The sequence below is a fragment of the Strix uralensis genome, chromosome 2 (genome assembly GCF_047716275.1).
Source record: "Strix uralensis isolate ZFMK-TIS-50842 chromosome 2, bStrUra1, whole genome shotgun sequence".
NCBI lineage: Eukaryota > Metazoa > Chordata > Aves > Strigiformes > Strigidae > Strix > Strix uralensis.
Genome location: NC_133973.1, coordinates 128,895,006 through 128,916,489, shown reverse-complemented (window position 1 = coordinate 128,916,489; position 21,484 = coordinate 128,895,006). Strand labels below are relative to the sequence as shown.

Here is a 21,484-nt window from a genome sequence, read left to right as displayed (position 1 = left end):
ATGCCCCTGCAATAATATGTTGGTCTAAGGAGTTTAGAGAGGATTTTTTTTTTTTTTACAGCTATATCAATTAAGTACTATTTTTTTAAAAGTGATTTCAATTAACTGTGGTGATCTTTCACTAGACTTTATAACTTTCAGTTGACTTTCAAGTTTAACTATGTGATTGCAGGTTGGAGACCTAAGCGAACTATTATTTTTGCTAGCTGGGATGCAGAAGAATTTGGATTATTGGGTTCCACAGAATAGGCTGAGGTAAGTAAAAAATTAGTGTAAAGAAAGCAAAACTTGAAAGTCTGTTGCAGGCAGCTGCAATACCCAATGACATCTATTCCTAGGCTGCAATCAATAGTACAAGGTAAAATTGGAGCACAGCAGACTCCTTCAGGTGCTGTGAGGCCCTCATATAATTTACAAATTACCTACCTAACGTCTTACATCATAAGTGCACAAACTCTTCTAAGATTTAAAAATCTACTTTAATTCAAAGCTAATGTCCTTCAGTGGTCGCTATGTGGAAATCTACCCCTTCATTTAACAGAATGATAGCATTTTATAGAACCTAAGTTGGTTTATTTTCTAATTTTCTACTCAGAAAATTCCTTACTTTCTATAAACTAAAGTCCAGATTATGTACCTTTGATCCATAAGCACACCAAGCCCTTTGTGTAGAAACTAGTCCTTCTGGGCAAATGAAAGGGTAAGTAGTCTGTGAGTGAACAGTTTCAAATTCCTGTGAAACTTCCAGTATTGTAGAGTTTCAGGGGCAGGACAATTGATTAATTCTGTAGTGGGATCCCTGACTATATTCCTGCCTTATAGAAGGATGTTGAGAAATTCAGAAGTGAGGTTCTGAATGTTTTTCTCTTCCTTTCCCTGTTGGGTATGTTCAGTTCTTAACCCTGTGAGTGGATTTGTTCAGCCCCAGTAAGAAATATAGGTCTTACAAGAGTTTTCATTGCTTTGTCTGTAAAATCCAAATTAAAAATAGAGCAGGCAGAAAATTGTCTGATGAAACATTTCTGCTGAATTATATCAACTTATTAGTACTGAATAGTTTAACAGAAATGTATTGTCTTGTTCTTCTGTTAGAATTTATTTACAAGGCTGTATTTAGATATGTGGATAGAGTTTTCAAAATCTATAAAAAAAAATTAATCTTTTTATTTTAGTTTATTGGCAGGTATTTCAGTAAACCACAAAATTACATGGGAAAATGACACATGTCAGAAGAAGTAACAAAACCAGAAATATGCTCCCAAACACCAAAGGGATTCCATCATTCTGTTAAAAAAGCTGAGATTTCTATTCCTTTGGATTTGCACTAATTCTTTCTCCCATAAACTGTTTGGCTTCCAGCTGCAATAGACTCTCTGCATCTTACTGTTGGTTTATGGGACATTAGATGAAGAAAGCACAATTTAAATTATCTTTAAAATCACTGAGAGATTTTAAAATTTACTTTAAATTTTACTGAGAGATTTTAGAGTTCTCATTAAAGTTTCATCCCAACTGAACTCCACTGGTAACAAAAGTATACTGTATATAAAACTTTATTTGCGATTTCTTTGTCTGTGTATCTGTGCACATATTGAGATACTGTAAAGAAAAAACACACAATTGTTCTAACGGAGGAATATGAAACAATGGTACTTAAAAGATCAATGTCTCTTGAGCAAGTCATGAATAAATTAGTTCTTTTTGTTTGATTTGTTCACATATTGCTACTGTTGTTCTGTAATGTTTTTTGTTTTATAATTTAAACTCTAGTAATCTGTCATCCATTACTTCATGAAACAGCAGCTGTACTAGATTAGAAAGCCATGAGCACAATTTATATTTGAACCTCAATGTTTTTATATTATTGTTTTCTTGTTTTATCTTGGTGGTGTGCATCCCTACTCTTTTACACCTAAATTATATTCAGTTTCTCTAGAGACATTCCTCACAGTTTACATTCATGTTTTCTGCAGCTGCCAGATCTGTCCCGTACTAAATCTTGAGGAAAATTAACCCATGATATTCACCATCTTCTGTGTAACAAAAAGACTCTGCAACTGTGTCAACATCCTTTTGTTACATAGACAATCTCCATTGCTCCTAAATGAAGGAATTTCTTTATGTTGCAAATATGCTTTTGCATATATGCAAGGCCTCATGTATGCATATACAGGCTTGTTCCCTCCCTTCATATTCTTTTGCAAGATCTCCTCTACAGTTTGTTTTAAAGATATTCATTTCATTATGAAGTTATCAATTACTAATTCCATTTTTATTTCACATGAGTTACAAATGATTAGTTGGGTTATAAATTGAATGAATCAAGTAACAATTACTAAACTAATTAGAATATCTATCACAAAGCCAAGACTTAGTAAAATACCACTTACTGATTAGAATATCAATTTCAAACATAATTACCAGTTTGCAAAAAATCAAACAAGTGTGTGTATATATTTAGCAGAAAAGCAATGCTGGTTGACTCAAAACATTCAGATTCATTTTAATATGAAGTGTCAGTGCTCTGACTTATCCCTTTTGAAATGGAAGAGTGTAGAAATGACAACAATACTCGGTTTATAAGTGTTAAAATTGAGTTCAGTGCTGGGAGCTCGCACGCATAACTAGGGATTAAAAGCGTGGAGGAATTCTGACTGACCTCACAGTCACATGTTGCATGTTCAAAAAGGTGTGCAAGTACAGAGTTAAAACACACATATAACCTTAATTTACCCTGTTAGAATGTTGTTCAGTAATTTTCCTGTTCCATCTTGCTCCTGTGTGATGCAGTGGGCAGCACCTACATTTTGTGGATGTCTTCCACAACAAAGTAAGTCCCAGAAAGCAGGAGTGAATTTCACGTGCCTAGATCATTGACCCATCCTCAAACATTAATATAATTAGTAAGGTATGTAGTGCTACTTATCCTGACTGGGTTCTTAAAGGTAATGCTGTAAAACCCACTGCACTTAACATGATCTTGACTAAATGTCACTAATTGAAAATAATAATTACACTTTTACAACCCCAGGAAAATGCCAGAATCCTCCAGGAACGGGCAGTTGCTTACATCAACACAGATTCTTCTATAGAAGGTGTGTCTTTTATTTTTAAACTCACTTTACTGCATAGATGTCAATTTTAATAGTTCACTGTATATTACTTATTGCATCCAGAGCTGGCAAATGTAAGACAGATAATGTGATGTTCAGAATAAGTGTGAAAATACAGAAATAAGTGGAAAGAGAGAACAATTTAAATTTTCATGTTGCTTTCTTGTTGCAAATAGTGCCATCCATGAGCTGCAGCCCACATGTCTGGAGTCCAGAATGTCTCCTTTGGAGGAGTTTAGTATTCTGTGCTGATGAACTGAGAGGTCTGAGTGTTAAACTCTCTCTTAACTGCACTAGCTTTAATTCACAATTACAGGTTTAATATATGACATATTGCACCTTGTTCTGATTGCAGCTCCAGATCCTTTCCCTGTAGAATTATAATATTTTGGGACACTAATTTATTACAAACTTAAGACAATTTGTGTCAAGAATTTAAGTTTACATTTTGTGGGGGTGGCACCCATTTTGGTGCTTCGGGCCATTGTGGTCACCTTGTTCATTGCTGTGAGCTCAGAGAATATGCAGGGAGTTACATATGTATTATGGCAGGGCTTTTCTAGAAAAATAAGTGCTGTTTCACAAAAAAGTTGATCCATCATTATCCAATTTACTATGCCCTTCAGATTATGAGAAGAATCTGTCATACAGGAATGCTGCTTAGAAACTGGACTTTGAATTTTGGGCCCAACATTATGACCTAATTCACAAAGTACTTCTTAAATTATACTGAGCTTTATTACAGAAGGACTTAATTTATAGTTGTCTATGCTGAAATAAAAGTCAGTAGTATCCTGTGGAGCTGTCCTGCATCATAACCCCAGTTATTTAGGGCATTGCTCTTCCCAAGTTAAACCCAACTTATTTGGGCTTACTGTGTGTGAATAAAATGGATATCAACAGGCATATTTAAGAACTCTTTTTATTCCTGTCAGCTGAAAATTTTGTCTGTCACAAAAGGATTGGAAAGAAAGAAAGAAAAGCCAAAGCCAGTTTCTAAATGCTCAGTTGGAGTTGGGGTATAGGGAGGCTTAGAGCTGTTCTTCAATTATGCAGCCTACATGCTGTGTAAAAAGTAGAGCAGAATTTCACGCCTAGAAGATCTCACCAATGAAATAATAGCTTTACAACTGCTTCATATTCTCAGCATGGGTTGTAACACATATTTTTTAGTTGGTTTGCAGCCAACATGCTGCTGCCTTAACAATTTTCTTCTAAATCTTGATTATTCAAACATGTCTCTTGCTTTATGCATTAAAGAAAATGTGAAAGTAAAACCACTGGAAAAGAAATATGTAATAAGGAAAAGAACACCATATTCAGTGTACTGTTTTAAGTATGTTGGACTTCTTTCACCTAACTGAGCATTAAAATCTCCTGTAGAGCCATAGCATCCATGTACTCTGCCGATTATTTTAACATCATACATTCTCCACAGCACTTCTTATGCCACATTTTGGACAGTGAAATATTTCTATTCATTGTCCTTTAACAATGAAAAGAATAGTGGGTCACCCTTTTGAGCATTTTTGTGACTTTAATTTCCAGTTCTCAAATATAGACTCTCCTTGGAAACATCATTGACATTATCTAGTACTTTTTCCATCATCATGGGGTTTTCTGTAATTGTCAGTCTAGTTCTCTCGTGAGTACACACTGTGCAAAGGATGACCCAAAGGTCTAAAGCCATATCAAAGCCTAATAACTGTGTTTTCTGAGAGCTTATGTTTTATTATGCCCCAGCCTTCTCATCCCTCCTTCCTTCTTTGTTGTTGTCTGTATTTGAGGGCAGAGGTGTTTGCCCAGCTGCTGTCTGGTGGCTGTAGTCTTTAGAGAAGACTGTTTTACATTCCTGCCTGCCTCAGAAGTGGTGATAGTTTCTTTTCAATGGGGCTCTTGCTGCTGTAACTGACAACTTCAGTATGAGATACTTACCTAGCTCAACATAGCTCACAGGCAGTGTGGAAACCTTGTGGGTGTAAACTGTAGGAGCCACAGCATGGTGGTAAAAGGGGAGGTTTAGGACACAGTAGATAAAAATATTACTCTGCATTTTTGTTGCCTCCTGTTTGGGTTAGACTTAGTTCTGAAATATAAAATGCCAGATGTCTTGCAAGTCTCTTACTCAGAAAATGACCTGTCTTTCACGTACAGTCTTGCAAAAACATTGAAAAAGTACTCTTTATGATAAGAGAAGAAGCAGCGGCATTGAAAGTCTTCTTAAAACATCTTGCAGGGAATATGTCTTTCCTCCTGCACAGTTCCTGAATGCACTAACTATTTTTAACAACCTACAAAAAATAGGATGTTGCCATTGCCTTCTGTTTAACACAAGCTTTGGGAAGCGTATGAGTGACAGGGGTTTGTAGCTAATGAGGGATAGTTAGTCATATTTTAGAACTATGAGAAGGCTTAATTACATAGCTGTATATCTACAATAACCAATGGATCACTGTCATATAGTAGCAGTAGCTTATACAATGTGACCAAGTAGTCTTTTTCTCTATATATTCTGAGAAGATCTAAATTCTTGCCTTGGAGTCAAGAAGTTTGTCTAAGAAAGGACTATAGGGTTTAATCCATTAAGAAGATAATGCCGCTGGTATGTGAAGGGAAAATTTCCTTGTCTTTGTTTCATTTTCAGGTAACTACACATTAAGAGTTGATTGCAGCCCTCTTCTCTACAAACTGGTGTATAATCTGACAAAAGAGGTACAGAATCAGAGTGTCTATTCATGACTTCCTAAGAATGTAAAACTGCAAGTTTATTGGACAAAATTGGATTATTGAATAATACGGGATTTACTTTATCACTGTGCTGGAAGAATCTTAATCCCACCAAAATCAATAGCAAACATCCCATCAGTGGTACGCAGTCCAGGCTCACAGTCCCTCAGTATTCTTAGAGAGGTTGAAAGGTGTCACTAACGTAAGTGGAATAGTATTTGCAATATATAGTAAAAATAATAATAATAAAAACAAGATAATAAGACACTTGAGCAGGATCAATTCTCTAAAGTGAGAAGCATTTGAGGAAATAAATTGCATTTTAAATTTCCATTTCATGTGCAAAAGAGAACCTATTCATTTTTACATTGGCTGGCTACCATTTTCTCTCTGTCTGTTTCCCCTTCATATCTCATTAAGCCCCTGAAGTAATGTGATAAATATTGAAGGATTGAAAGGGTTTTGTAACAGGCCAGATGTATGGATTTGCATGATTACAAGTGGTCTAATCACGTCTCCTTTGCTTTCATCTCTCAGGGTGAATTATCATAAGGCTGAAAGATTGTGACCCATTAAAGATGAAACTTCATTGGCCATATGAGAAGTTAACCACATTAGACACCTAGCATGAGCCATTGTCACTACCCTTAGATCTGGATTCATCTCAATTAACAGAAGACATCTCTGTCTGACTTAAGCAACATAGGCTGCCTTTAAAGGCAATGGGTAGAAATAGGAACCTTTGGGATGAGATTCATTTGACTGAATGTGGTTGTCTACTCTTGTACGTACAGAACTCTCAAACTATTTTTCCCCCCTGAGATTAAGGGAACCCAGGTGACTTGGTCCAGTGTAAAAATCTGCACTGTAATGCCACTAGGTAGAATGACTCCAGCTATTAGTTTCCCACCACACTAGATGCATTCATCCTGAGTTATTTTCAAATGCAGTAGACTTTCTTTTAACACTAGAAATGTCGTGGTTTGAATCTGGGGTGGTTTATCTATGTTATGCTCATGTTTATCTCCTTTTCTTTTCTTTTCTTTTCTTTTCTTTTCTTTTCTTTTCTTTTCTTTTCTTTTCTTTTCTTTTCTTTTCTTTTCTTTTCTTTTCTTTTCTTTTCTTTTCTTTTCTTTTCTTTTCTTTTCTTTTCTTTTCTTTTCTTTTCTTTTCTTTTCTTTTCTTTTCTTTTCTTTTCTTTTCTTTTCTTTTCTTTCCTTCTCTCTTCTCTTCTCTTCTCTTCTCTTCTCTTCTCTTCTCTTCTCTTCTCTTCTCTTCTCTTCTCTTCTCTTCTCTTCTCTTCTCTCTCTTCTCTTCTCTTCTCTTCTCTTCTCTTCTCTTCTCTTCTCTTCTCTTCTCTTCTCTCTTCTCTTCTCTTCTCTTCTCTTCTCTTCCTCTTCTCTTCTCTTTCTCTTCTCTTCTCTTCTCTTCTCTCCCTTTCCTTTCCTTTCCTTTCCTTTCCTTTCCTTTCCTTTCCTTTCCTTTCCTTTCCTTTCCTTTCCTTTCCTTTCCTTTCCTTTCCTTTCCTTTCCTTTCCTTTCCTTTCCTTTCCTTTCCTTTCCTTTCCTTTCCTTTCCTTTCCTTTCCTTTCCTTTCCTTTCCTTTCCTTTCCTTTCCTTTCCTTTCCTTTCCTTTCCTTTCCTTTCCTTTCCTTTCCTTTCCTTTCCTTTCCTTTCCTTTCCTTTCCTTTCCTTTCCTTTCCTTTCCACTGTTTCCATCTTACTCTTTCTTCCTTGTGGGGGAAGAAGCTGTTCTTGTTCAAACACTAGCTGTGACACTTTGAACAGTGGAGGACATTCTGTTTTGCCTATAAAAATTTCCATGTCCCTAGTGCCACAGGATCTTGGATAAAATAATTTATTTTCTGTCTGCAGCAAGCCACTTACCCAGGAATATGTTTTTCTGAAAAAAGATAGACAAAGTGAAAAAATTATTCTGGGCTAAAAATAGTACCTCAGTCTTGATCTTAAGTCAACTATTCAACTATTTCTGGGTTGGAGTAGAAAACTTCCATTAAAATACCATATGAAGTGCTTGAGACCGAGTTTTTGAAAATTTTCCTATTCAGTGTTATTTAAGCTTTTAACAGTAGAAGCATAATGTAAACAACAGAAAAACCTGACAACTAGCCCATAATTCCATGCTGTTTCCCTGCTAATAAGCTCTTGGAAGTACATTATATTAATCTATATTCTTCATAGCTCCATTTATAAAGGGGATTATTTTATGTTAAAGAGTTGTTAGTGAAAAGTCTGACTATTTCTGGAGCTCCTTAAAGCCACTGTTGGAACATCTTAGATTTATTTTTTTCTTATTAGCTTGCTATAGAGAAAACCCACAACTGCTTTTTATTTTCTGTTGTTCCACGGAGCAGGATTCTGCAACAACATTTTGATTCTCTAGTGTTCTCTGCTTTCTGTACACAGTCAAAAAGTGTTTTCTCCAGTTTTATCATATTGTCTCTGGCCAAAGAATCTCATCTGCAATCCCTTGTTTCTTTTTACTCATTTTTTTTCACTGTTTTGCTAAATAAATTTGAGACGTTCCTTGCCATATTTGTCTAGAGGAGTGTTTTCCTCTTTTTTTACTGCTAAACCTGGAAATGCTTCTCATCTTTTTGAAAAATAAAATCATGGTTCAATTTTGACAGTGTTTCAACATTCTAGTTTTCATCTCAGAACCATCTTTCATTTACCGGTATTGATGTGCCACCAGTGACCTCCAGTGATCCATAAATCACAGGCTGTGAAACCTTTCTCTAGAACACTTACTCTTATGAACTTTGCTGTAAGATCATTCATAGAGATTGTTGGAATTTTCCAAGGAAAAAGATGTTTTGATGGACTCTTGGAGAGAAGTCAGGGATACCAAAGGGCGTGTGCTGAAGGACCACTTCTAACTATGACACCATTTTTGTTGGCATAGAAACATGTATACAGATGACTGATAGACTCCACAGAAAAATGGCATATCTTTTACTTGGCTCACTGCTTCTAGCATCACAGAATAAAAAGGGTTCAAACATCTTTATTCTCCAGGTCTCTAAAAATTCCAGTGAATTGGATTAGGAAAAGAGGGGGAGAAACTAAAGCAACAGCTAGAACAGGGAAGCTCAGTTTTGCAGAGGGATCTGCTTAATTTTCTTTTTTTTTTTTTCTTCGCTTGCATTTAGGTATCCTCTTATAAAGGTAACCAAAGACTACAATCTGTACCTTTGCTAATGAGTTGTGTCTTTTCCATTAATCCAAAAAAACCCTCTAATTTCTGTAAGGGCTAGAAGGACAAAGGCAGAGAGATTGCATTCTTAGTTTTGCTGTTTCAACTTCAATGCATTTGGTTTTGGATGACATTGGGAAGCTAGATGTACACATCAAAGTCTCAGCCCATTACGTCTTTGAATATCCTGGTTATTAGTTTTGTGAATAGGAATAGTGAGAAGTCCTGTGCACCTTAGGAGTCCTAGTTAATTCCTGGAAGCAGCCACAGCACCATAATGTTCCCTATGCTTTGCATTAGGCTTTTGTATGGGATTGAATTTCATTCAGGAATTCCAGTACGTGGAAGAACATAAGTGCAGGTGTGGGTGATTATGCATGTCCAAAAGAAAGTTATTTCTTTTAATGTTAAAGAGTCCAGCATCCAACTATCCAACATCCCAAGATCTCTTTGTTCTTCCTGTTTTTTAGTGAGCCACTTCTCACCAGAAAAATGTAGTGTACATATGAAATGTCATCTTTCAGGAGTTCTGCATTTAAGTATGGTTGTCAGCATACAGCTGGGACAGTTAGCTGTTGACAGTCTTTTTTGGCCCTGCTCTACTGCCAGGCTTTAGACAATTGGTCACTACCAGCCAGTGTCTGCAACAGTTTAACTCCAATTCCCCTTTTCTGATCATCACTTCTTACTTTGTATTTATACTTAATGAACTCTGCATCTTCCCTTGAGGTAGCAGTAAGCTTATGCTCATTCACAGTTTGGATCTAAGTCAGGACAAATAATATGTTTTACTGCTAGGCTCTCAGTGTTGTATGAAAAAGCTGGCCAATGGCTTTTACATTACCAGAGCTGCCAGAACAGCATCTCTGCCAAAGCATGGAGTACTTTTACTCCCATATGTCAGAGTTCAGCTTGCTCTTATTAATGTGCCATTTTCAATTTAGCCCTAGAACTTGACCGAAGTGCCCTGAAGATGACAGCAGCCAAGCAGTTACTTCACAAAGTTGTTATTTTTCTGCTAGCTGCTGACATAATCTCCAAGGTCAGAACTCTTGGATTTTCAATTTGGAGACTGTCTATTTTTCAGTGCAAAATTTAAGTCTCAATAATAATGTGAGACCATGTATCTAGCCATGAACATTTATGCTTTGTATTTTGGGAAAAAAAAAAAAAATCCCAATCCTCTCCACATCATAGCCAATCTTATATTTAAAGACCCATGTCTATTAGGATTGTTAAAGTGTAGATGGAGATGAGAGGCAGAGTCTTGATTTATTTTTACCTCTGCCACAGATTTTTGAAGAGCTTTGTCAACTAATATTATACTCTTTCATAGTTTTCTTGGCTGCATGATGACTGTACTAATACCTAACTTTTCCACCCCGGTTACACAGTTTTTTGATTGTTTTAAGGTAAGGGTGGGACCTACATTTGTACATACTGTGTCTTCCGCAATGGTTCTCCAGTCTTGGTTGAGACCCCTTGGCACTGCTACAATATAGTCAATGACTGGTTTTGACCCTTCTAGCACAAGTCTTTTGTACTCTTTCTCTACAAAAAGCAGTGAAGTTTCAGGCAGACACTGTTGAGAAAATATTGTTGCTGTGTGGGGCAAACGTCCACAGGGTTAGGGCTGTCATCTCCCCTTGCCTGCTCAAAGGAAAGCAGCTCGGGCATCCTGGCTGCTGGAGGAACTCCATAGTGTTATATATGCTGTTGTGTGTTTACATACACAGTGCTTGCTATAAGCTGGTAAGAAGTCCTAGAAATCCCCAGGATCCACTTCCCCCGGAAGTGGATGAGCTCCAGCCAGTGTCCTTGAGCTTTTAACCTGCTCTTCTGCACTGTCTGTGGTTGGTTCCAAGTGTCTGTGAGATGCTTTTCATGGTTGGGATCCATAAATGTATGTAACAAATGCAAATAGTGTATGTGTACTTCCCTGCATGCAGCAGAGCTGTTGATTAAGAATGATGCAGATAGCCATAAAGGTCTCCTTTGATAATGAATTGAGTTAGAGGTACTTCCAATGAGATTATATTTTCCTCTCCAGATTTTAAGCCCTGATGAGGGTTATGAAAATAAGTCTCTCTATGACAGTTGGCTTGAGAAAGACCCTGCAACTGAAAATAATAGCTATCCCAGGTAAGTTCTTAATCTGTTTTATCTTTCCCAATATTTTCATCATATCATGGCTACTCTCCAGAATTTTTCAAGATGTGCTATTGATGACAGCAGTACAAAACCTTTTAATACAAGGTGAGTTTCTAGCAATATCTTTTAAAGTAAAATAAAATAAAATGTTATGACTTTTTTTTTAATGATGTTGACATCTATGCCTGCTGTAAAATGAACCCTCACAATTTTTAAAGGCCTTTTATTAGCAGAAAAGCAATTTGGAAAGCAATCAAAAAAGAGCAGGGCAGGGAAAGGGTTCAAAATATAGTTTAGTCATCCTGCTAGACGAGATAATATCAAAATTGTCAGGACAAGCAAATGTTCAGTTGAAAGAAACTGCCTAGAGCGATAATTAAAAAGCTCGTGATACTTATTCTTTGTTTATACAATGGATGTAAATGTAATACATTACAAATCAATATCTGAGGGTATTAAAGCTTCATATTTGAAGGTATTAAAACTCCAAAACACTCTTTGAACCTGTGACTCACGGGGCTAAATCTTATTCGCAATGTGGCATTACTCTTGTAAGGTAAATAGAACTGCCCCTTTGTGTGAGTTGATCAAAAAGTTCAGCACCCTATCTTGCAGGTTCTAGTTAGATTCATTAGACTCACTGAGACTTCTTCCTTCTGAAAAAGCTACCAGAGCTGATCTTTCTCAGTTGATACAAATAGTTCCTTGCAGAAATTTATACTAACAGAAGAACTTTAGCTGGAACAGAAGAAACTTTTTTGGTTTTTAGCTGAGAAACACCAATAATTCACCAGGCTAGACATATAAACCTTAAACTTAATATAAAACTTAAATAAATATTTGAAAGTACTTAGACTATTACATGTTTTTATCTTTTCCTCTGTCTTACCACACCAACCCAGCAGATGGCAATATTTACTCGTAAGTAACAAAAGCTAATTGTGTCTTCTGCAGAGGAAATTATTTACCAGTCTTTGATTCTACTGTGGAATATGTTAAGTATATAAACACATCTGTCTCTACGTATATCGCTGCCCAATTCATATTAGTCTGTAAATAGATGATTAATGTTTTAATATTGCAGAGACATGTCTGATACAATTTTATGGCTTTTGTGCATAATGTGTACTCTTTTTTAAAAAATGTGGTCAGTGCCATAATCCGGATTGTTACCTTTAAAAGATCTTCCTAGAAATATTGGGTACTGAATTAGTGTGGTGAAATAAAATCAGTTAGCGTAATTAAGCTTGCCACTCATCTAGTGTCTGATCTTACTAGTCTCCCTGATGTGTCCTCCAGAGGAAATCACCTCCATTTCTTTGAAAAATTTGCATTTTTCATACATTACTACCATACTATACAATAAGTGCTCTTACTAAGATGTTGTCTTTCCTACGTGTAGAATAAACAAACTAGGATCAGGCAGTGATTTTGAAGCTTACTTTCAGCGACTGGGAATTGCGTCAGGCAGAGTCCGTTATACCAAGAACAGGGTAAGTCTTCCAGATTGCTTGAAGAAGTTAGTTTGATAGTGCTGAGCAGTCATCTTTTAAAAATATTTATTAATGATTAATAAAAAAGCTTCAAAGAATCTTTGACTGGTTTGTATATCAGTGCCAGTTCTTAATTTAGCAAGAAACCTAAATGTTTGGAGAATAAAACATGTTGCAGTGGTGTGATATTCTATAGGCTGTCAAGTTCACAGGAACGTATTTATAGAATCTGATTGGAGGTGTATATTTGATTCCACTATACTACTAGTAGGCCCAGTAATATACAAATCATCCTTGATTGTGTTCAGAAATAACTACACAAGATGAAAGGGGACCATGATCGAGGACTTCTATCCAAAACCCCAATCTGTTTTCACTTCTAGTGAAGGCAACCTCTGTACAAGGGAACTGAAGGCAGGTCTGTGTAATTAGAGAGAAGGAAGCCTGCTCACTTAATCTTATGCAACAGTCCATGGATTCAGGTTGTTTTAGTTTCTTAAAATGAGCACACAAAAATGGAAAGGTAGTAAATTGTGTTTTGTAGCAAATAGCTTTTTTGATTTGGAAACTGTGCAAAACATCATAGTCCTTAAGTGATCAATGCATCCCTTAACTGCAGTTAGAATACAGGACACTGACAAATTTGCTTGCTCTTTTTCAGAAAGCAGACAAATTCAGCAATTATCCTGTTTATCACACTGTGTATGAGACCTTTGAGTTAGTGGAAAAATTTTATGACCCTACCTTCAAGAAACAGCTAACAATTGCCCAGTTACGAGGCAAATTGGTTTATGAACTGGCAGATTCCCAGGTCATTCCATTCGACTGTAGAGATTATGGAGAAGCCTTAAAAGGATATAGCAATAGAATTTATAAATTGGCCAAGAAACATGAAGAACAGCTGAAACCTTACAAAGTATCCTTCGGTGAGTAATATCCACAAGACTATTTCTTAAGTGCATTAATTAGAATCATGCAGGGACACGTTATATCTGTTACAGCTCCAAAACTGAATTCCTTACTTTCCTCTTTCAATTCTGCCATCATAATAAAAAGCCTCTATTTTTTCTTCTAAACATACCACAGATTTAACACATTATTCTCTAGATAAGAGGATTATAACAATTTTCATGCATATTATTAATTATGGGTATTATGACAGTGCTCATGAGCAGTCATGGACCTCAAACGCAGAACAGATATATCAGCCTGCTTCTCAGTTTCTTGCTTAAAAGTGAAGCCAAGTTAAATGTTTATGGCAACTGCCTGGAACTTGAGAGACACAGGTGCTCGTTCCTCCTTAGCCAAAGACTTCATCTTACCCTGGGAAACTTGCTTACCATTTGTCTCAGGGCCTGACTACCACTTTTAGGCCACAGAAGCATTTCTCTAACTCTTCTGCACAAACACATCCATTTGCTGAGCACCTGAACACATTGCAATGAAGCATATAAAACAGGTCTGAAGCAGCAGAGTGCTCTGGATCCCAGGCTACGATAGCTTCCACAGTAATTTTCCCTCTCTCCTTTTTTAATTCTTGCCTCATTCATCCCTTGTGTTTCTGGACCATGGAGTATTTTCAGTCAGTCCTAATCACTTGCTATCTGATGGACCCATGGTTTAGAGACATAAAATAGCTTTTTGGAGATCCAGTGAAACATTAGAAAGAGATGGAGATCCAGTGAAACTCAAATTGAATCCTCATTTGGGGAAGATTAAAAATGACATTTAAAACTTCATGTAATGGTTTAGGTGAAAAATTCTTGACTATTTTGAAAAGACACCCTTTTTTGTAAAAAGGCCACTCGAGACAGAGGAAGCCTTGTGTGATGGATCATCTGATCTGAGATTTTACATATCACAAGGATTTATTTCAATATGTTCCTGTGTTTACTGCAGCATTTCTTGTAAGGAAACATCAAATCTGGAATTTCTTTTTGCAGTATAGAACATTTACCAAAATTTCTGTTAAATCATTTATTTTCATTGTTTGAGTTTCTTTCTCATTTCAGATTAGAAGTTGCCCAAACTATCTTCTGACCAATGCACCTATTTTTGTTCCTAGATTCTAGAAGCAATCTTTCTTTAAGCTTTTTTTTTTCCCAGAATATCACTTAATCCTCTCCTTAATAACTTTATAGAAGTGTCATTTTGACCATTTTTTTACAAGGCATGTTTTTCAGTCTTTTCAATATTTTCATGGCTCTTCTCTGATGCCTGATAAGTTTTAAATGATTTCTTGAATAAAACTACAATTTCTAATTTTTATTTATTCTACTGCACGAGAGTACATTAAAAGTTGTAGGCAATACTGAGAGAATTAAAATTAATTTCACTCAATATTTTCATAGAATTGCCTATTGATGACACTGAGTGTCAGAAAAATATTAAGCCTGAATAAGTCACATAATTGTCCTTCAGAATAATAGCTTAAGGTTTTTATCTGCCCTGGATTCATGTTTCAGCTATTCTTCTGCAACAGTGAAGGCTGTAAACCTTTTTTCATAAAATACATACTTGTAGTCATATGCTATCAGGAACTAAGGTTTGCAGGGGAAAAAAAAAAAAAAAAAAGTGGTATTTTCTAAAATAACCAGCATTGACAACACTGAATATCTAGTGAACATGAACACAAATTCTCTTACATATTTTCAGATGATCTTTCTTTTTTTCCTCTTAAATTCCCTCCTCCTGCTTCTGAAATATAGTCTGTTGCCATGATATAGCCATGATGTCAGCATGGCAGAGCTCTGTCCTCCAGCAAATTTATAACTATTGCCACAGCTGTGGACAAGTTGTCATGGGTCTGTCTATACTGCAGTTCGTGTACAGCTTGCATACATAAAATCTGTGCCTCTAATTATGTAAACTAAACAAAAATATTAATACAAGAAAAGGCAAGTGTAGGCTGGTGATGAATACATGTTTGCTAGAAATAGAAGAGCAAATGAGACTGCAGGACAGCTTTCAATAGGAGGCCTGGGAACGAAAAGCCTATCACACTAAATACTGTGATAAATCTAACTACAGAAAGCCTATCACACTAAAAGAGTGTGAAACATTTATAAACAGTGAAGGGCCATAGTTGCCCATGGAGGACTGGATATAGGAGATGACCTAATCTTATGTCCCATATTCCTGTACGATCAAAGAGAGGATACTCTGCTTTATCTAAGGTTTTCTGAAATTTGTGGGCAAAATGTTCAAGTTTTAAACCTTCCTTCTTTGAAATTGAGTTGAGTTTTGGTAAGGCTAGAAGTTGTTCTCCTCATAACACCCACCTGTTACTTATTCTACAAAAATTAGCTGTATAGATTGATACTTTTCCCAGGTCTGTATTAAATAGACCCTTCCACAGGAAAATGACCACAGCTGATATTGTCATTAAAAGCGAGGCCTGCTGCTTCATTAAAAAGAAAGGCCTACTTCTTCTTTGACTAAGTTATTCCACATGGCTTGGATGTACTGCCAGGGACAGAGTAGGAGAAAGCAACTGGCTTACTTGTCAGCCTGCCCGCACACAGTCAGGCACTACCAGCCCAACCCTGGGGTTTGAGCAGCAGTGCTGTGGCACGGCATGCAGGGCCGTGGCAGAGACAACCCCTGTGCTGTACCTCCAGTGCATGTGTGGAGCAAGGACGGGGCTTGGCTGTCACTTACCTTGTTTGTCACTTGTTTGTCACTGTATTCCACGAGTTGTGTCTTTTATGCCTCACCTAATTCCATTCAATATACGTATCACACTCTTCTGTTATGATAGGAATAGGACATTATGTCCCAAGAGGGAAATCCTGATGTCTTTCCACAGCCTGCTGGAAGAGCGGGTATTTTTGATGTAAGTCAGGCTTTTTATAGCTAAATGCTGCAGTGCATCCCTTTGTTAAAAAGGAAAATTCAGAGTTCTCCATTTGCAATGCCAGACAGTCTTTTCCTTGCCAGGCAGAGGGAACATGTATACTTGTGAAGCTATATCAAGCATTCTGCTTTATTGTTGGCCTCACTGCACAAAGTCTTTGTCTATTATTGCTAGTAGTGCAGCTTTTTAAAGTCTGCACTAGGGAAACTAATGGATTATGGAAAGACAACAAAAATAATGCAATTATATCAGCAAACCAAATGTAGTTTTCCTCCAACTGGGCAACTGAAATGTATATTGTGCTCAGCAGATACTCTGAAGTTGTTCACAAAGTCCTTCCTTTTCTAGATCCTCTTTTTTCTGCTGTGGTGAACTTCTCAAAGGCTGCTGCTGAATTTCACAGGAGACTTGAACAAGTTGACAAGAAAGAGTAAGTCTGAAAAAAAAATTTTTTTATATATATGTATATCTGCCTTCAGTACCCAGGGTGGCAGTTTTTTCTTTCCAATGACTTCACAATGAGTTTCTTTGATTAGCGTAGAACAGAACCCTTGAACTCTGAGACATCTGCTAAAATGAATTCTGCTTCCCATAATGAATAGTGTCAGTTATAGAGCTTATTGCTAGTATCAGCTTGTCATCCAAATCATTGTAATACATGGAAAGGCAGGTAACAGTGAAAGTTAAAGTTGGACTGAGCTCTGTATTTAGACACCTACACTTGAGTGTTGTAGGTGATGCCAGCATTTGTACTGGCAGCACATCTCAAGGAGCAGGATGATGCTTCAGAGTATCTAAGATATGATGCTTGCAAACGTAAGGGCCCTATGGGACTCACATGCCCTCGGAGTTCAGTGACTGGAGGCCAGATGCTCCTAGGCACCTCGTATGGTACCAGATAGTTGTGCTTAGGCAACTGAATCCCATCCTTACTATGTTACTATGTATAGATCAGAGCAGAAGTTTGGACACTTGGCTTATGGGTAACACTTGGCTTATGGATGGACACTAAAATCTAGCTATCTTCATCTTGACCTAAATCTCAGCCTTCCCCTCCCTTCTGTTAAGTGGGATCTTTCTAGTTCCATTTAATACTAAGCAAGCGTCTGATACTCTCAGAAAGTCTTCCATTTTATTTTTCGTAGTGTGAAATCCTGTAGTTGAGTTTTCTAACACAGAAATCCCAATGCATTAATATTACATGTATTGAATATCTCCATTTGCAAAACCTCATCTTTTTGCAAACTGTAGACCATCTTTGTCACTTTTTTTACTGTCCAAAGGAGAGGAAAGGTGTTTAAATGAAACTGGGAAGTCATGCTTCTTTATTGTGTGAAATGGCTCTGTCTCCATTATTTGCAGTCCAGTCGCAGTGCGAATCATGAATGATCAGCTGATGTTTATAGAAAGAGCTTTCATTGATCCTCTTGGCTTACCAGGAAGGAAGTTTTACAGGTGAGGTAACAAGTTTTTGACCTGCCTGTCTAAGGCACTGTATTTTTTGCAGGTGAGCCCCTCCCTGAGTGATCAGTTGAATTGCTATATAGGCCTCGTATAGGAATTACAGTTCAACAGATTGGTTTAGGTACAATCCAGTGAGTAGCTGAATTTGTTTATAACCCCCAACAAGAACTCCTTGGCTGTACCAGTCTAGTTCCTCTTCTTAGGTCTGGCATTCTGTTTTTATTAGCCATCATACTTTGTGACTGTCACTTGCAGGTGTGTTCTTCTGTTACCACTTGCTCTTTTAAACCTGTACAAAGTGAGGACTGAGTGAAGAATCGACTGTATTGAAAAGAAAGGAGAAACAAGGGCAGAGTAAAGGGAGAAGAGGATAAGAACAGATGTGTAGTGATGGTCAGGTGAAGAGAGAAGTCCAGAAGAGAGAGCTTGGAGAGAGACCTTTCAGCACAGGATAGATAAAGGCCCATAAGGTGTGCTGCAGAGTCCCATCTGTGTCAGCTTTGGCTGCTTCTATAGATGCTCCTATTAGCTTAAATCATTAACTAGTTATTCCTGAAGTTTTCTCTCTACAGCACATGGGCCTGGAGAAAGTTTGGTGCACCACACCCTTTATAGAAGCCTAGTGCATTTATTAGTAACACTTGACAAAAAGCTATCTTCCAGTGTCAGGTGTGTGACTACCTCACTTTACTCTCCGTATCCCCCTTTTCCTAATGACTGGATATATCTGACTCATTGATCATTGGCTTTCACACCAAGCCAGAAGTCCCTCAGGCAGGTAAAATTGAGAATCACACTTCCATCCTCCTAGGATAAACTGTCGTTCACGCTTTTGGAAGAATGAAATGGTTGTTTTCTACAGTTCTTCTTGTTGGATGTTAGGTATCATTTAGAGCTGTCTGGATTTTTAATTTTTTTTTTTACTTGCTTGCACTTATTAATGTAGTTTTAGTGTTTATTTTGATTTGGTAGGACTCTTTCACAAGCTACAAATGCGCTTTGATGCTTCACATGAACAAAATCAATTTAAAAGCAGATCTGCAACTATTCATTATTTAAGAAAAAAACCCCACCAACAGATAAAATTGATACTTTTGCACAGTTCTGTTCCAATATGATCACTTCTTCTTTGAAGAATTCATGCTCTTCTCAAAAACTCTCCCATAGATTTTTTTTCCCTCTTTTTACATTCCTTTCCCAGATCAGCTGCTTAGTTATTTTCGAGGTTTCTATTCCATTTCTCATTGTACACCCATAACTAGTTTTATTCCTTGTTCCAGACTGCCACATTAGTTCAACAGGTTTGTTGAGCTCCCATTTTCAAAAAATTTAACATGGTTTCTTTCCTAATTAGACAAATGCATCGTCTTGTCCCAAGGAGAAGGCTACCTGGTCTAAAGCTGTGCCCTTTCCCATCAATTTTGTCCTTGGGGCTGCTTCCTCCTGTTCTTTTAAAGATGGGTCCAGCTAGATTTCCTGTGTATTAGTAAGTTCTGATCTTCACAGGATTCATAGCTGCTTTATGTAGCACACATCCAGTTCCCTACAGTGAACACCGCCCCCCATTAATGGTTACTTTTATTTAGTATGCCTACACTTTTTTCTTCTTTCCCCACAGACATGTCATCTTTGCTCCAAGCAGTCACAACAAGTATGCTGGAGAGTCCTTCCCGGGGATCTATGATGCCATGTTTGATATTGAAAGCAAAGCAGATCAGCATGAAGCCTGGGAAGAAGTAAAGAGGCAGATTTCCATTGCAGCCTTCACTGTGCAGGCAGCAGCAGGGACACTGAAAGAAGTAGCATAGGATGATGGCTGTGAAAAGCTCAAACAGCAGAGTCTGAAATGCAGTGCAGTCAGGCTATGACAGTGTCCCAGTCTCTCCTGGCTGCCTGACGTATCTGAGCCTCCAGCCTCCTGAATGAACGCAAGTGTACTGGTAGGGTGAGCAGCAGCTGTGTATTAAAGAACTCCTGAGCTAGAAATTACTGCTTCTCTGATACTGACAAAACTGTAGCTTTAAGAACAACCCTAGATGGAAGCAAATCTGGGGGTGAGGAGGGTGGGGCAAAGGAAGAATCAGTTCCCAATTAGAGTTTTCTGAAAGATCTGCCAATTTTGAGACTTGCTATTTTGGATGTACAATTACAAACCCGGTTGTTTGCCAAGATACCTGTAAAACTTGCCTGTAGCAGTGATCAACAGCACACATTTCAGGAGAAAAAATATAACACTCCTCAGCACACGCATGTTTCTTGTTCTGACAATTACTTTTATAATATAAGACACCAAAGGCATCTCTATATTTTAGAATCTATTCTGCAGGACTGGTAAATGCTCATGATACTGATTTGATTTCTTTCCCTGAAAAAAAAAATTCTGGCCCTCCTGCTGATTGCCAAAGCAGTACTAGCCATTCTTGATAATCAGAGAAAACAGCTGCTTATATGCAGAAATCCAGAAGCATTTTCTAGGGCAGTGAGCGCCCATCCCTCTGAAAGACACTGTGCAATTCCCTCCTTTATTTACACCTTGGAAAATGAAGATTTTTGGGGATAACTAAAAGCTGACATCCCTGCTCCTTTTGGCACTTTCACTGATAGCAGACCCCTGGCAGATTTTTTTCCTACTTTTTCCCAGGAGTTCTCTTCCATGCAGATGTCTTCTTCCAGTTGAGGGAGCTGGAGGACATTGTCACTATTGGCATGGGGCTTGAGGTTATTCCATCTTTGGGTAAGACCTGAAGAAAGTTTCCCATCAGGAGCTGCTTTTACATTCAAAGAGAAACTAAAATGCATGAGAAGGGTAATTGTAAAAAACTGTTTAATTTGTAAAAAAATTGATTCTTGCTTCATTTGTCCTTTAAATGTACTTTTCATCTATATGCTTTGCAACTAATAAAATTACTAGAATTTTATTAAATCACATTCCAGTTTGTGGGAGCTGATAATAACCAATTTCTTCTCTTATGTAAAATATACTACATTTTTTCTTGCAACTATAAATTTCACCAGGTTGTGGGAATAAAATCCTTTTTGTTTTATGGAGAATAGAACAGATGTGGTACTAAAAAAGACAGAATTAGAGGAACAGGACAATTACTAGGCTACAGAAGGAGTTGTTCTCATCTCAGATGCCTTGAATTCAGTCAAGGGAACCAGAAATTACCATAGTTCAGTCTTTTGGGAAATTGTTTTGGGGGTATATGCCACCAAGAAGAGAGGCTTTCATTGGCAGCACTTCCAGTAAGCCTTTCTGAAAGATGAAGGACCTATGGATATTGTGCTCAGAATTTACTGTTAAATTGCTTTTCACAAATCAAGCCTTAGGCACATGAGGAGAAAATTACACTTCCACAGTCCATACTTTACCTCTTCTGTTGGAAAAAGTAGTGCTTAACTGACCTTGTCAGCAAGCACATGTGACATGAGTAAACAATGCTGAGGACACCAGAACAATAACT

At 37.3% G+C, this 21,484-nt stretch overlaps 1 protein-coding gene across 1 annotated transcript in view; it reads left to right on the top strand.

The window, feature by feature from the left end:
- NAALAD2 (N-acetylated alpha-linked acidic dipeptidase 2) overlaps positions 1-20,948 on the top strand; it is a 33,293-nt gene extending 12,345 nt beyond the window's left edge. Inside the window, 9 exon segments of the mRNA XM_074860302.1 lie at positions 173-255; positions 3,032-3,095; positions 5,758-5,825; positions 11,107-11,198; positions 12,610-12,700; positions 13,362-13,626; positions 16,905-16,986; positions 17,919-18,011; positions 19,639-20,948. Of these exon segments, the coding sequence (XP_074716403.1) occupies positions 173-255; positions 3,032-3,095; positions 5,758-5,825; positions 11,107-11,198; positions 12,610-12,700; positions 13,362-13,626; positions 16,905-16,986; positions 17,919-18,011; positions 19,639-19,828 (1,028 nt within the window). The 3' untranslated portion in view covers positions 19,829-20,948.
- The last annotated feature ends 536 nt before the right edge of the window (positions 20,949-21,484 follow it).